The sequence below is a fragment of the Gracilinanus agilis genome, chromosome 1 (genome assembly GCF_016433145.1).
Source record: "Gracilinanus agilis isolate LMUSP501 chromosome 1, AgileGrace, whole genome shotgun sequence".
In the NCBI taxonomy this organism is placed as follows: Eukaryota; Metazoa; Chordata; class Mammalia; order Didelphimorphia; family Didelphidae; genus Gracilinanus; species Gracilinanus agilis.
In genome coordinates this window covers 77,547,686-77,563,833 of record NC_058130.1, presented here as the reverse complement: position 1 = coordinate 77,563,833, position 16,148 = coordinate 77,547,686, and the positions used below count along the sequence as shown (strand labels likewise).

Genomic DNA, 16,148 nt, shown 5'->3' with positions numbered 1-16,148 from the left:
TCAAGACGTGTTTAAGTCCTAGTTTGGGCAAGATCTTGTGACCACGGGCAAGTCGTTTAAAATCTGTCTCTGTTTCCCTATACATAAAATTGAAATAATATTTGTACTACCTTATCTCACAGGACTGTTGTAAAGAAAACATTTTGTAAATCTTAATGCACTATAAAAATGTGGGTTAATTATTATTATTTCAATTGTTTTCATTACTAGTGATGATGAGTTTTTAAAAGTCTTAAAGGTTCCATCCCCCAAAGAAGTGGCTATGTCACATATGTGATTGTGTCTTATATTTCTCTAGTATCCATTTCAGGACTTGCACAGTCCAGATATGTAGTATAAATCTAATAAAGACACATTGATTTACTGATTAAAAAAAGTTTCTCAGGGTGCAATCAATCTGATAAAGTTTCAATAGATATTGTAAAACTTACCACATGGCAGAGCAGTCAAAATTCACCAAAAGCCATTTGTGAGGGTTGAAGTTATAAGAATCTGCAAACTGACAGAGAAAAGCAATTTAAAAATGATTAGCAAATAAAGATTCCTCTCCAGTAGTCAATCCATTCATCCATCATTGAAAGAAGTTGTGACAGCTAGTGTAGCAATAGTTATTTTAATGGTAACACACAGTCTAAAAATGTCATCCATTCCATTCTCCATCTCCCACCCATTTTGGTCACTCCACCACTAGAAATGGAAGGGAATCACCCAGGATCAAAGATTATTTTATATTTTTCTTTGTTTCATAGTTTTCTGTGGTTAAAAAATTTCATCAACAATGGTCAATTTGCAGAAGGCCTGAGGCAAATATGGTAGATCCTCTTGGGATAAGACAAGAATGACACAGGAATAGAAGTGTAGAAGTATTATTATCTATACAAATGGAAGGGAATGAACTCATAGCTCTTTTGAAACACTGTAATGGACTCCTGAATTCTTTGAAATATGTCAGTGAACTCATGGATCCATTAAAATACTGAACACAACAGATCAGTATTCTAAGTTAAGAATATAATGATTCAAAAGAGAAAAAGCAAACTAATTTCTTTTTTTTCCTAAGAAAATTCTGGATACAGCTGTTCACCTAAATTGATCTTAGCTATAGCATGTATATGTTATATTGTTTTACATCCCATCAGTTCATAGTGTGTATCAGTTAGGTGGCACAGTAGAGACAATGCTGGTCTTGGAGTTTGGAAAACTTGAGTTGAAATCATACTTCAAAGACTTATTGACCATATAACCCTGTGTAAATTATTTAAACTCTCTCTACCTCAGTTTCTTCATCTGTGAAATTGTCTTCGATCACATCTAGCCACAAATTTTTGACCCCATGTTTCAGATAATTCTTATCCTAGCTTTAAAGCACGCTATTAACCTTCGGATTCCTGACTTTGGCAAACAACTATATATTTACCCTGTCCATTGTGACTGTACAAAATTGGAATATATCCCTTCTCAACTTTTATCTTTTCTGATGGTGTCATTTTTAAAAAAAAAACACACAATAAGTATCACTTTTATGGGTTCTTTTGTCTGCTATTCAATGACTTTCAAAGAAATTTATTGATTTTGAAGGAATTTAGTGCACAATCTTAACATCTTCTTATCTTCTTAAAATCAGATTGGTTTGGGAGGCTGAATTTTTTTTGGCCAGAGCAATTCTTCTAGACCATTTTTATAAAATTATAGAAGTCACTCTCAGTATCTGTGGCTCCACTTTGAAGATATTACCGTTCCTTTAAGCATTGAAATATTAGGGAATATATAGATAGTTCTTATTCCAGAATTATTGGGTTTAAAAAATTAATTAGAAATGAAGTCTGGAAATGATATAATTTGCTTTAGGTTGGGGAGGGGGAGATTTTGGAGGGGGAATGGGAACTTTTATTCATTAGTGATTTCATTCATTAATTTACAGAACTCCTAGGGGGAAAGTGCTAACAATGAAGATCTGCTAGTTTCCTGCTATTTAAAGTCTTAGAGCAGGGGTTCCCAAACGTTTTTGGCCTACTGCCCCCTTTCCAGAAAAAATGTTACTTAGCCCCCTGGAAATTAATTTTTAAAATTTTAATAGCAATTAATAGTAAAGATAAATGCACCTGTGGCCATCACCACTCCCCTGGATCACTGCAGCACCCACCAGGGGGCGGTGGCATCCACTTTGGGAATCACTGTCTTAGAGCTTTGCTTAGGTCATTGAGAAACTTAGTCTCCAAAGAAATCTTTTCTCCTTGAAGTCAAGGACTATTTTTTTTGGTCTTTATACCTGAGCATCCAGCAGGTTTTTAGTAAATGTTTGAATGAATGATACAGTGTTCAGATACACAAAGCATAGAACTGGAGTCAAGAGAGATCTAGGTCTAAGGTGCCAGTTCTACCACTTGTTCTGTGTGCCTTGGGCAGCTAGTGGGGCAGTGAGGTGGTACCATTGTGCATGGAGTGCTGAGCCTGGAGACAGGAAGACTCATCTTCATGAGTTCAAACCCAGCCTCAGGCACTTATTAGCTGTGTGACTATGTACAAATCATTTCACCCTGTTTGCCTCAGTTTCCTTATCTGTCAAATGAGCTGGAGAAGGAAATGGCAGACCACTCTAGGATTTTTGTCAAGGAAACCCAAAACGGGGTCAAGAAACAGGAGACACAAATGAACAATGGCAAGTCATTTAACTTCTCTAAGACCTGGGTTTCCTTATTTGTAAGCATATTAATAATATTTACCGTATCTTCCTGGTAGGGTTGTTGTAAGGAAAGTGCTTCGTAAGCTAAAAACTGGGAGCTATTATTATGATATCTTTACTCAGGATTCCAGTCTGCCTCTCTTCAAAGGAAATAACATGAGATCATAAGTTTAAATAAAAAAATTGCTCCAACCAGCATACACAACCAGGCCTCGTGGGCTCTGATTGACATTTCAAGCACAGCTTCCAACAAATACTGCAATTTCTGGCACATGCAAAAAAGTATTCCATTTTTCTTTACATAAGATCTGAATTGTGTTAGAGGCCTGGGTGGCCTACCCCCCACATTGTCTATTCTGTGGGGGCTTCTAAGTACTGGGAACAGTGGAAACCCAAAAGAACTCAGACCATTCATTTCAGAGTGCAATTTCAGGTGTAAGTCTTCTACTCTTCCCTCTTTGATGATATTCTCTGTCTTCATAAAACTCTCTTTCATTTATAAATATGGATGATAAATAATACATGTACTATCATTATAAATATAAAAAACAAAAATATATAAATATAAAGTGATATTAAGAGCAGAGGAAAAGGCAAAAGTGTAAATATCAGAAGTGAGAACTCTCCAAGACGTTTGGTGCCTAACTCCTGGGCTGATAAAGCCTGACCCCTTACTTAATTTCCTACCAGGTTCCAATAAAACCTTTTCTTTTTTTTAAAGGCAGGAAATTATAGTAAGTTTAGTTTGTTGATAAAAAGGAAACAAAAGGTTAAAAAAAGGGCTTTGTTTGTTAGGAATTTTATTAGTTCTCTCCTATGTGGCTGTTTTGTTTAAACTTCTTTCATTACAGAACAGTGATATTTTCCTCTGGCTGACAGGAGAGAAAGGTCTTATCTTGGAGCCTTAGGCTGCAGCAGGAAATTGCAGCCCCCTTATCTGACCCTCTGAGCAGCCTGTTCCTTAGTCAGACAGGGGCAAAGAACAGTACACAATATTGGAGGCAAATTCCACATGACTCATTGCCGAGTATTAAACCCTGTCTCCCGCAGATAGGATCTTGCTGTCATGTCCATCAGAAGGACTACCATGATGCCTGTGCACCTTGCTCTCTGAAAGGTGGAACTCCAACTTGTAGAGGGCCCTTTAATGGCAAAATGGGATCCCCCCAAAGAGTATGGATCCTAGGGGTGCTAGAACTGAATGCTAGAAACCAGCTGGTTCAAAATCCTGCCTTCCGGGAAAAAGCAAAAATATTCAAGAGACCAAAGTACTCAAGTCAAAAGATTTAGCTATACTCAAGGAGAGACACAGCTTGGCTTAGTGGATAGAGCAGTGGATAAAAGACTGGCCTTGGAGTTCCATATTATCTTTGTGACCCTGAGCAAGTCCCTTAACTTCTCTATAAGTTGTAAATAATTGCTGATATACCCTAATTGAGGAAACGTATTTAATAACAGTTCTCTATAATTATGCAATCACAGTTCTAGAGGGGGAAATGGTTAAGGTCCTGGAAATACAAAGAGATAATTAGACTATTTAGACTCATTACACTATAAAGACTGTCCCTGTCTTTATGATTCTCTGTGGACTTGTACGTATAGTCCCTTGGTGACAGGGACTATTTTGGCTTTATCTTTGAATCTCCAAACACACGCACCGGGTCTTGTACACAGCAGGCATGTAATAATGGGTTGCTATTGAATTGAATTTGATTCATTAATTTTTTAAGCCCTTATCTTCTGTCTTAGAATCAATACTGTGTCAGTTCCAAGGCAGAACTGCAGTAAGGGCTGAGCACTTGGAATTAAGGCACTTTCCCAGGGTCCCATATCTGGGAAATGTCCAAAGCCGGATCTGAACTCAATCAGCCTTCGTGAGGCAACATGTCATAACGAATAGAGAGCAAGCCTCAAAGCCAAAAAGACTTTGGGGTCAAGGCTTGCCTCATCCTGGCTGAGTAACCTGAGAGAGTCACTTAATCTCTAAAAGGTCTAGATTATAAATCATCTAAAAGGTACCAACCTATATTGGTAGAGGCAATTTATCTCGCTTGGGATTTACTATGCTGATGAAATTGTAGGTCCAGTCCTTATCCCTAACTCAATCGAGTTGGACACAAAAATAAAGGGTTAAAGCTAATTCTACATAAAAAATAGATACTTGTAGACCTGCTGTTTTGTTTTCTTCTCCTAAATGAAGGCAGAGACTCATAAATGCTCACCTCAACTCCATTCAGAAAATGCTGGAATTCAGGGCAGATGAAGGCACTGCCTGCATAGGCTGCGTCAATGTGCATCCAAATATTCTCCTTATTACCTAAAACACAGAAATACTTGAGGACAAGCTGATGAAGCCCTTATGACTTTGAACATGTCATATTTCAGAATTTCTGGTTCCCAAAGGGTTTTGTACATGATAAGTGTTCCTTACCTAATTCATTGACATTTACAAAACAGTATCACATACATTATTACCTCATTCAGCCTTCACACTAACAGAATCAGGCAAGCAAAGCACATTTATTTACAGAGGAGGAAATCATCTCGGGCAAGCACTTGCCAAAAGGTACATTAAGTAATAAGAAGCCTGAGCCAGGACTAGAACCTACAGCTTCTAGGTAGGTAGATGGAGTTGGAAAGCCCTGAATTCAAATCCTGATCCAGACACTAGCTGTGTGAGTCACTAATCCATCTCAGTCTCGGTTTTCTCCTCCATAAAATGATGACTGGGTAACCCGAGTGAATCACTTAATCCCTCTTAAGTCTGGATTATAAATCATCTAAAAGGTACGGATTTATATCGGTAGATGGAGCCCCTTGCAGAGCTTTTATGAGGATCAAATGTAGCCCATATAAAACACTTTGCAAACCTTAAAGCTCTATATAAATGCCAGCTTTCATTGTCATTCTGAATTCAAATCTAATATCCAATGCTACCCCATAGAGCAGGCATGTAATAAATAGTTGTTGATGAGAAAACTGAATTCCTGAAATACTGCATTCATTATGTCAGTCCTCTACTCAAGAGCCTTTAATAGCACCTAATACTCATGTGAGCATGGCCAAATTCTTTAGTAGGAATAATACTACTCAAGACTCATGATAAAGTAGCTTCATCTTAACTACCCAAACTTGTTTCTCCAATATGATCTCCCTGTTCTGATCATGCCAGTTTTCTTAATGTCCTCCATGCACATCCCAGTCATTCTTGCCTCTTAGCCTGCTGTTTCCTAAAATAGGATGGAAGTTCCTTGACAGCAAGGATTGTTTTGTTTTTCTTCTCTATCCCAAGTGCCTAGCACTGTGTTTGGCACATGGTAAGTAATCCCTTAATAAATGCTTGCTGATGTTGAAGATGTAGTAGAATACTATTTCATCCACTTAGAGCATCCTTCCCTGCCCAAGACCCTCACAAAGTCCCTCATTTAAATCATATCTAATTTTCAACATCTAACTCCTCTTACCTCCTCCATTATGGTTCATTTATGTTGTTTTCTATTTCCTGGGGTACCTGTATCCCTCAAGTTAGGGCTTAATTATGTAGCCTCAGGCTGCAAACCATCTTGAACTTTGTTGTGCCAACTGGTTAGGTCAGGGTCTTTTCCCCAAGAGGGAGGAAGAAGGATGTGCAAAGAGCAAAACAAGTATGACTGGTGAACATTGATAAATGCAGTTCCTGCACCAGGAATTCTACCAACTACTCTATTCATCTTAATCTAACCTACTCATGATTGGTCTACTTCCAAGCCATTTCCTTAGAATAATACCTTGGCAAATGAACCCAGCTCTCTCTGTCTGCTTCAGTATTTTTTTTTGTCTACTTCAGTATTAAACCACAGACCCTTCAAGCTACTCTAAATCAATCTCCAGTCTGGATAGAGTCAATATACCGATTGTGGTCTTGTACACAACTTCATTTCTCAGAAGCAGACCCAAACTGAGAACCAAGGGTGGTAGGGAAGTGGGAACACATATCTTATTTTCCTTTTTTGTCTGAGTTTTTCTTCTGTGGTTTGTTTGCTACTACTAAATTCTCTAGTTAGATTAGAAGCAGGTGGATTGTAGGATTGATTAGGAAAGGGCTAAATAAGTTATAGTCCTTGAAAATAATGGCATATTGCTGTACATAAGAAAGTCAGTCAACAAATATTTAGCTATGATCATGCTTCAGGAATTGTGCTAATTTCTGGGGATACAGAGGAAGGCAAAAATGCTGTCCCTAACCTCAAAGACCTTACATTCTAATGGAGGAGACCACAAATCAATAACTAGGCAGGTACAAGATATAAAGTAGATGGAAGCTAATCTCAGAGGGAAGGTTAGCTGTAGGACTGGAAAAGGTCTCTAGCAGAAGGTGAGATTTGAGCTCGGTCTTGAGGGAAGCCAAGAAAGACAAGAGATTAAGAATTCAGAGAAGTATGGGATGATTGTGTGAACTGGTACCAAGAGAATAGAGCAGAGCCAGGAAATAGACACAATGACTATACTGTGTAAATAGAAAGAACAAATAAAATAAAACTGAATTCTGTGTGACTATAATGACCAAGCTTGGATCGGGAGAAGAGCTGAGAAAATATATTTATCTCCTTTCATTTCAGTATTGTAAATACACTTGTGCCCAGGGTAATCTGATTGAGACTGCCCATTTGAAGGTTCATTTTCTACTTCCACTGAAGGTTCTTCATTTTGCTAGAGTAGAGGTTCTTACCCTTTGAGTGTGTGAATTTTTTTTAATATTTTCATTACTCTTTCAATATAATTGGCTTCATTTGTAATTTTCAGTATTTTATTTTATTCCTTTAAAAAGATTACTCAAAGAAGGGGTTCAAAGAAGGGATCCATAGGCTTTACTAGACTGCCAAAGGGGTCCATGATGTAAAAAAAAAAGATTAAAATCTTTCTTTTAGAGAGGATCCTGGTAAAGATTCAAAAGTGACTTAGCAGTAGTAGCTAACTTTATGGATATGAAGCTGATCTAGATTCTTGTCCAGATTTTGAACCCTCGTTTCTCAATATCCTTGCCCTCCTATTCAGGTTGCCTGCTTGAATTTCAGGCCAATTACCTCCTTTGACCTTTAAAATCTACTTAATCCATTATGCCTGATTATCTGTACCCTGCATCTAGAGTCAACCCTGACCCTCACTCACTACTCCTATAGCCCTGACTCCAGCTTTCTTATCTGGTTTTCATCAAGTGCCTACTTCTGACATTCAGTGATCACATTTATCCCCACAAGGGGCCAATCAAATGACTCTGACCTTTGAAAAAAACCTCAACTACCAGCTTTCTTGTTTTTTCCCCAGAACTGTCCTCTCTTTGTCCGTGTTCTGGGTTCTATTCTCCCTGCCCTCTCCTAGCCTCTGCTTTTGCTAGCTGCTGCCTCTCTAGTCTTGGCACTGACCTGCCCTATTCTGGCTGTTCTGAAAACATGCCTCAAGTTTGATTTTAGTCATCCATTTTTCCCCCACTTGTGATCTTTTATCTGAATTGGAACTGCCAGGAAATTAACTGGTTTAAATAGACCAGTTGAGAAGGTTTCTGAAGAACAATAATAACATGGAATTTTAAATGAAACTTATTCTCCAAAAGAGCAATTTTCAGAAAACTATGTTCTGATTTGTCCTCTGTATGACTAGTGAATCATCACTTTTAATCAGAGCATCTTTTTGTCAAGTGTATAACTGAGGAAATACAGAGCTGTGGGCGGTGGGCAGGGGGAAAGAAGACCTGCCCTTAAGAGCTAGCTTTACCATTTATTTCCTGTGAAACCTTGAACAAGTTACTTTGATGAAGGCCATTACTTTGCACATCTGTGAAATAGAGATTCTAATACTTGGCCCTATATTAACCTCAGTGGGGTAGATGGAGACTCAAGGAGTCTATGTATCTTAAAGCCCTTTGTTAGACATAGGGCTACAGGTATGCAAGTTGTTTTTAGCCTACTGAATGTAGGATATCAGCTTTACACACTAAAAAAAGATACAGTTTGAACCTGGACAGTTTGAACCCAAAAATGAGTGCTTATTTAACATTTTAGCCAAAACAATACTCTTTTAAAAAATTTCTGCAACAGATAAACAGAGTCCAGAATTGTACCATGTCAAATAAGAGGATCAATGATTTGGAGCCAGAAGAGATCTTAGAGGCCATTAAGTCTTGTGTCCACATTTTATGGAGGAGGAAACTGAGTTTCCAGTGAGGGTAGGGATTTAGAGCTAAAGGGAAGCATTCTAGTCACATGTCCTCCTTTTAAAGAAGAGGAAACTGAGGAAGAGAGAGATGAAGCATCCTCAGATGATGGGTGTAGCTCTGGAAATAACTTTCTAAACCATGTAATATTATCCTCTCATTTTTTTAGAGGAAGAAACCAAGTCCAAAAAAGGAATGAAGTTGCTTGCCCAAGGTTGCAAGTGTGCGCAGGTAGTAAGTGACAAAGCAGGGATTCAAACCCAGCTTCTCCAAAAACAACAAAAAATATTTTTTTTTCTAGCGTGCCCAGCTGCTTATCAGCTTTTCTCCACAATGGTCATCCCTTTGTGGTGCCAAACAAATTTACAAATCAGTTTCTAGCCACATATAAGAAAGCATTTAGAAGTAATTAAATGCTAGATCAGAGCGATGACCTGTACTCAGTCTGTCCCTAGTGGTCCTTTCAAGCTGGCAGATGTCTCCTGAAGTAAGACTAGAACACTTTTGGTAGAGGTCACCAGAGGGGCCTGGTGGACTCGGCCCCACTGGAGCCTTTGCATACTCTTTGAATATGATAGCTGCAGGGAGTTATATAAGCAGGCTGAGGGCCAGGACATTCAGTTCCTTTGGGAGACCAGCCCAGCATTTGACTGAAATGAAGAGCCTGGGTTGTTTACTGCACTTGATTAGAGCTCTGTGCTAATGAGGCCAAAGTCATGGCTTGGATCCCCATTTGGGTCAGTTAGCCTCACTCCATTCTGTGACCAAGAGACCCTCCAGCCAGGCCAGCTGTTTTCACAAGTGAATGCTGCCAGTCACATGGCGGGGTGGAGTGAACATGAATGGAAATGGGTCAACTCAGACCCATCCTTGCTTCTGGGAAAAAAGAATAACAACAAGAATATCAATCCAAGATGTACGGAAGTGGGAAGAGGAGGCTGATAATTCCATCTTTGAATAGGGAGGACCCTAAGTGGCAGCAGCCGGTGATTCCCCCAATTCCTTGTCTTAAAACTGTGTAGGTGAGAACCATAGAATGGAACCCTGGATGGAACCCCTCGTTAGACACCTCAGGAAGGAGTGGATGGTTGAAAGCATTGAGGAAACCCATTTGGGTGGTCTAGTCTTAGCCAACCATCACTCATTTACTATTCTGCCCTAACAGACTGGCCCAAGATCCGTAGTCTAGGAAAAGTTTCATGCCCTATGCCTCTTCTAGCAGTAGCTCCGAGAAGCTGGTGCCAGATTGGGCTGCATCCATGCAGGGAAACATAGTTTCTTGGCCTTTACTTGAGGTCATTCTTGGCCAGCTCTAGAGGAATGTTCTCCATCCATAAAGCTATTTCCATGGTGTCTGGGGTTTCGGACTGCTCAGGTCCAAAATGAAATTTTAGCACAGGGCCACCTGATTCTATGTTGGATGTACTAAAGGAAAGGAAAAATACTTTGTCCACAGACTGAAAAAATCTAAGAGATTAAGGAGTAATTGAGGGAGAAGGTCAGTCTCAATGAGCAAGAAGGTTAAATAACATATTGTCTTTAAAGATATGAGGTTTTATTATTTTTAAATATATGCTATAAATTCCAACCAGGCTAGCAAAGTGCTGCCAAGTAAAGATCCTAAAATGGAAGCCTTTAGTTATGAATAGACTACTACACAATTAGAATATATAGGAAACTGATTATTTTAGACATGGGAGAAAGCAAGAGTATGTTGATATACTGTATATACTGTAAGAAAAAATTCTGTTTGTAATTCTAGTTAAAAAGATAATCGTTTATGAATCTAACTTTCAAGGGCCAAGAGCTCAGTAGGACTCACTGCATAGTACCTAGAGATTAGAAAGTTATTGAAAGCAGTTGCTGAAGTGAATAAAAGTATCCATTCTCCATTGACCCTAGGGTCTGCTTGAAAGATCAGTCAAGAAGAAAGGAAAAATCCAGGAGTGAGCCAGGGCAACATGAAAGAGAAGACAAGTCTAAGAGAAAAGTCCACTGGAAGGAACATGAGTGGCCCAGGCTCCTGTAAGGGGATGATGGAGGCTGATCCTCACAGCCTTATACCACAGGATCTAATCTCTGTTTTGGAAAAGGAAAGTCTCAGGAGTCAACCAGTAGCATTGCTATTAGGAATAGAGAAGACAAGAGAACAGTTAATAAAAATAAGCTCTCAGAGCTTGAAGCCCAAGAAAGATATAATCTGAAGGTCCAATAGAGAAGATTTATTCTTGTTAGGTAGCTAAATGCTAGGTGACACAGTGGGCCTGGAGTCAGGAAGACCTGAGTTCTGTTACTTACTAGCTATATGACCCTGATCAAGCCACCTAACCCTTTTTGCCTCAGTTTCCTCATCTCATACATGATAGAGAAGGAAATGGCAACCTACTCCAATGTCTTTGCCAAGAAAACCCCAGATGAGGTCATGGTGAGTCAGATACAAATGAAACAACCGAACAACTAAAAGCCAAGTACTCTAGGAGAACTTTCCCAATTTTATGGTCATCAGGTCTAGGGTGAGATAACTTGTTCGATGATAAACCAAGAGATCCAGTGGAGAAAGATCCCTACAGCAGAACTTGGGAGCCTCTCCCCAGACCTCCATTTCCAGGAGTTAAGGCAACTCACAACCTGCAATTGAAATTCCTAATAAGAACTAGAGCTGAGTTAAGAAGAACAAGACCTGGGAGGAAGTCAGAAAGGCAGGAAAAGGGAGGCAGCTGAAAGAGCTCAGAACAATAAGACCTGAATTATAAAGGGAATTATACCACTTAGAAGTACCTAAGCCTCAGTTTTTTCAAGAGATTGGTCTACATGACCTCTAAGGTCTTTTCTATAAGCTTATGAACTAAGAAATGGTGAGGTCTCAACTTCATGGGTGAATCATAGGTTCAAAAACATGGAGCTCCTGGAAAGGATTCTGTAGGTCATTTAGTCTAACTCATTCATTTTACAAAGGACGTTAAGGTTTACTCTGAGGAAAGTCATCCAGGCAGCAGGTAGCAGATTTGAACCTAGATCCTCTGACTTCAAAGGCCACCACCACTCTTTCCACCATACCTAGGCGCGTGGGTCTAGGATGAAAGGGTAAGAAGGTTTGTAATTGGTAAAATTTACCCTTTTTAATGTTCATTTTACACACATACTCTCAACTTGTGTATTTCCTAAAGTGTTGTAGCTTTTAGGCAACTAAACACTTCTGTTTGCAGGCAGTAAAAAGTCTATAATTACTGGGGGCAACAGGAACCTGAGATTTTATCCTAAGTGGAATGAAAAACCTGGGAAAATAAGGGGAAGAGGTAGCAGCAAGTGTTTAATAGAAGAGACCAGTGAGCTAGCTCCCAGGATTGGTTTAAACAAGGAAAGGGGCCCTAAGAGATACAAAGGTGTTAGTTGTGCTCCTTCTACTAGCTGGAGGCACTAAAGAATATCACTGTATGAAAATGTCACTTCCTTTTAAAGTCCTTCAAAATATTTTTTCTCTTTAATAGAGTATTTTCTAGTAATCCTACTACATTGTTAAAAGATCAAATGTTTGCTTCATAAGCGGTACAAATGCTAGCCCAGTCAATTATCTCCATTTCTGAACTCCTGGCCATCTGAACTATTCATTGTTCCTGAACTGTTTATACTGCAAATACAAGAAAGCTACATAAAGACCACAGTGGAAAAAAGCACAATGGAGGTTACACTATTTCTAATAGAATGGAAGCCTTCTAAGTGTTTTTTTTTTCCATCTACCTATCTCCAGTGCCTTGCACTAAGGATTTGGGTATTGTGTGCAGTTATCCAATATCTACTGAATTCGAATTTTAAATTCTAGAGCAATTGTGAATTTAGTCTAAAAGCTCATTAAGCCCTGGGAAGGAAGTCAAAACTTTGAGCTGAAAATAGTAATGCTATTCTACCCAGCAAATAATTATTTCCAAAAGTATGAGGAAGAATTAGATGAATACTTACAAATAGGACCCAGTTCTAATAGATTGTCAAATGAACAGCAAGGAGTGGTTCCAAGTGTAGCAACCACCTGAGAAATAAAAACAAAAAAAGCATAACATTAGAAATTACTTCCCCCCCCCCCCCTTGAGGAAGTTTGAACAAAGATCATTATTGTTTCTGATCAAATCAAGCTCAAAAAGCATTTATTAAGCTCCTACTGTATGCCTGATACTTAGGAAAAGAAAACAAGATCAGGCTCTGGAGCAAAGGACCATAAATGGGCATAGGAGGTGTAGAAAGGAGACAGAAAGGATTCCAAATAAGTATAGAAGCAGGAGGAGGAAGCCATATTAACATCTAATAGATAAGACCTGGAAGATAATTAGAATTACTTCTTGGATATAATTTAATTGCCTAGAAATTCATTAACTGTTTTTAACCCACAAATAGATTATATTTACTAAATATAAGAACTACAATGTTAAAGGCATTTCCCCAAAATATCATGTAGTCCTCACCTGACTTCTCCAGCTACCACGCCTGCCCCTTGGAAATGAATGACTAGCAGACCACTGGCAATGCTTTGTGAATATTTTACTGGATTGTGCTGAGTCCCCTGGAGGTCCCAGGAGCATAGCAGACCACCTCTTAGGTTACTCCCCTAACTCCCACTCCAACTAGATGGTGGGACTTGAGAGGATAAATGCCATTCTTGAATTCTGTGTTTTCCAGGGAAGAAGAGTAATCAAACAGCCTCCCATTTGTCTCTAACACTCTTCACTTGTCTCCAGCCTGATCTCAACCTTCTTTGGGAAGGAGAGGGGTGCCTTCCCCTCATCAATGAACACTCTTACTTATCCTACACATCGAAATAATTCTGAAAATCCCATTCTCTCTTCCCCACCACCTAATTCCTGATTCTTATTCCCCTCAACCCTCCTACCCCAAACTTCCACTGTGCTCTCTGGAATGCTGGTTCCACCAAATGTAATTTACCTTAATCCTAAATCTTTTCCCCTGCCACTCATTCCATCTTTTATCTATTATTGAGACCTCCCTAATGACAAAGACTCCCAGACAACCCTTTCCAGTGATCAATCATTCCCTTTAGCTCATTAGTTGAGGCAGGGGAGATTGTAATACTCTTTGCTTCTCATTGCCCATTCAAAGTTCTTTCTTTGGAGTTCATGCTGTTTATATTTACCAACCAAAATCTTGGTGCCCCTAAGTCACTCCTCTTCCTTCCTCAGTGCATTCAGTGCCTGACTCACAATTTTTCTCTCCTCCTTAACTCCAATTTTCCTATGAGGGGATTTCAACATATAAATTAACTCTCCCTCAAACAATTTAACTTCAGTTCCTAAACCTACTCACTTCTCTGTCTGACTCCTATTCCACCCACCAAGATAGTCATACCCTCCATTTTGCCATCACCCACAAATTTACCACCTCCATGTTTAAGAATTCCAAAATCTCCTTATCCTTAATCTATTGATTTGTCAAAACCCTACTATTCATTTGCACGATGACCTCCACCTTTAATTCTCTCCCAAACCATCTCTCCTGCACTAGCTACTCTCTCCCCTTTTCCCCATCTTGATCCCTTAGTGAAGCTCCTCTACACTGTCCTCCTCTCTTGAATACCTAGAGTCTTCATCATCTCACTGATTATACCCTACTGAGCTTCAGCCTCAGTCACTCACTATCTCTCATCACCTTCACTCCTACACAATGTGCTGCAGATCAAAGATGGAGAAAATCATGCAATCATTCTGACTCAGTCCATTTCAAATTTGTTTCAGAACCACAACAGAATTTTCACTATTGCTAGGCATTCCTACTGAACCTCTCTCATCTACTACTCACTCTCCCATTTTCCATAGAGCCTCTTCCAAATCTTTTCTTTCTCCTTCAAATTTCTCATGCCTCCCTCTCATCTTACCTTCCTAGCTGAAAACTTTGCTTCATTAGTTTATGAAAAGATTAAAGTCATTCACCCTGAACTCCATCTACCCCTTCTTTGTCATCACATACCACTCATATATCTTCTGCCACTATCTCCTCTTTCACCTCTACCTCACATGATGAAATAGTCTTATTCCTTACTCAAAGCTAACCCTTCTGCATTCTCAAGCAATCCCATTCTATCCCATCACCTCCAATAGATTACTCCCTCTCTCATCTCTTTTCCATCACTTGTTATAAAACGCGCTCTGTCTACTGGTTCATTCTCTACTGCCTACCAACAAACTGATGTCTTCCCCATCTTGGGAGGAAAAAAACTCCAAACAACAAAAACTCAAGAGACATTTACAAACTTGATAATTATTGTCCTATATCTCTTTTGCCACTTGTGGCAAAACCCTTTTAAAAAGCTACCTAAAATAAGCACCTCTACTTTCTCTCCTCTCCTTCTATTCTTAAACCCTTACAATTTGGCTTCTGATCTTCCCATTTCACTGATACTGTTCTCTCCAAAGTTACTAATGATCTATCAGTTGCCAAATCCAATGGTCTTTTCTCCATCTTCATTCTCCTTAATCTCTCTGCAGTCAGTGTGGATCATTCTCTCCTCCTCATTTCTCTTTCTTTCTAGGTTTTCAGGATAACACTCTCTCCTGGTTCTCTCCCTACCTATCTGTTCCTTCTCCATTCCATTGCTCCATCCAGATCAGGTTCTCTAATACATTGTTTCTGGAACTTGCAAGGAAGGAGCCAGCCTTCATCATGGCAGTCTTTTCTTGCTACTATAGCTATGTGACGCAGGCATCTACCCTAAAAGCACCAATTCTAGTCACTCTAGTCACTTGGAAGTTAAATTGTTAAGGGAGAGTTAATTCTTAACATAGGGTCCATGAACTTGATTCATTTGTTCTTTTAATTATATTTGAAGATCTATGTTTTAATATAATTGGCTTCCTTAATAATTTTATGTATTTAAAACATTATTCTGAGAAGAGGTCCCCTAGTTTCCTGAGACCAGTGATTCCCAAAGTGGGCACCACCGCCCCCTGGTGGTGCTACAGTGATCCAGGAGAGCTGTGATGGCCACAGGTTCATTTCTGAGTTCAATAAATAGTTTCATAATTTCAAAGTTCAATTTTTCTAATTTACATCTTTCTTTACTATATTTTACGAAAAAGATAGAAACATTAATGCATATCTTTCCTATTAAATACTATTAACATTAAAAAAATTAATTTCCAGGGGTGCTAAGTAATATTTTTTTTCTGGAAAGGGGGTGGTAGGCCAAAAAAGTTTGGGAACCACTGCCTTAGACTGACAGAGGGGTCCGTGATAGCAAAATATATTACAAACCCTTGTTCTCTGGTTCTTAAT

General features: G+C 39.1%; 1 protein-coding gene across 2 annotated transcripts in view; it reads right to left on the bottom strand.

The window, feature by feature from the left end:
* DDC (dopa decarboxylase) overlaps positions 1-16,148 on the bottom strand; it is a 121,634-nt gene that overhangs the window by 55,619 nt on the left and 49,867 nt on the right. For both annotated transcript variants that reach the window (XM_044671546.1, XM_044671537.1), the window contains exons 7-9: positions 12,831-12,897; positions 4,906-5,000; positions 432-499 (exon numbers count right to left, since the gene is read on the bottom strand). In XM_044671546.1, coding sequence (XP_044527481.1) covers positions 432-499; positions 4,906-5,000; positions 12,831-12,897 — 230 coding nt within the window. The remainder of the gene's footprint in view (positions 1-431; positions 500-4,905; positions 5,001-12,830; positions 12,898-16,148) is intronic.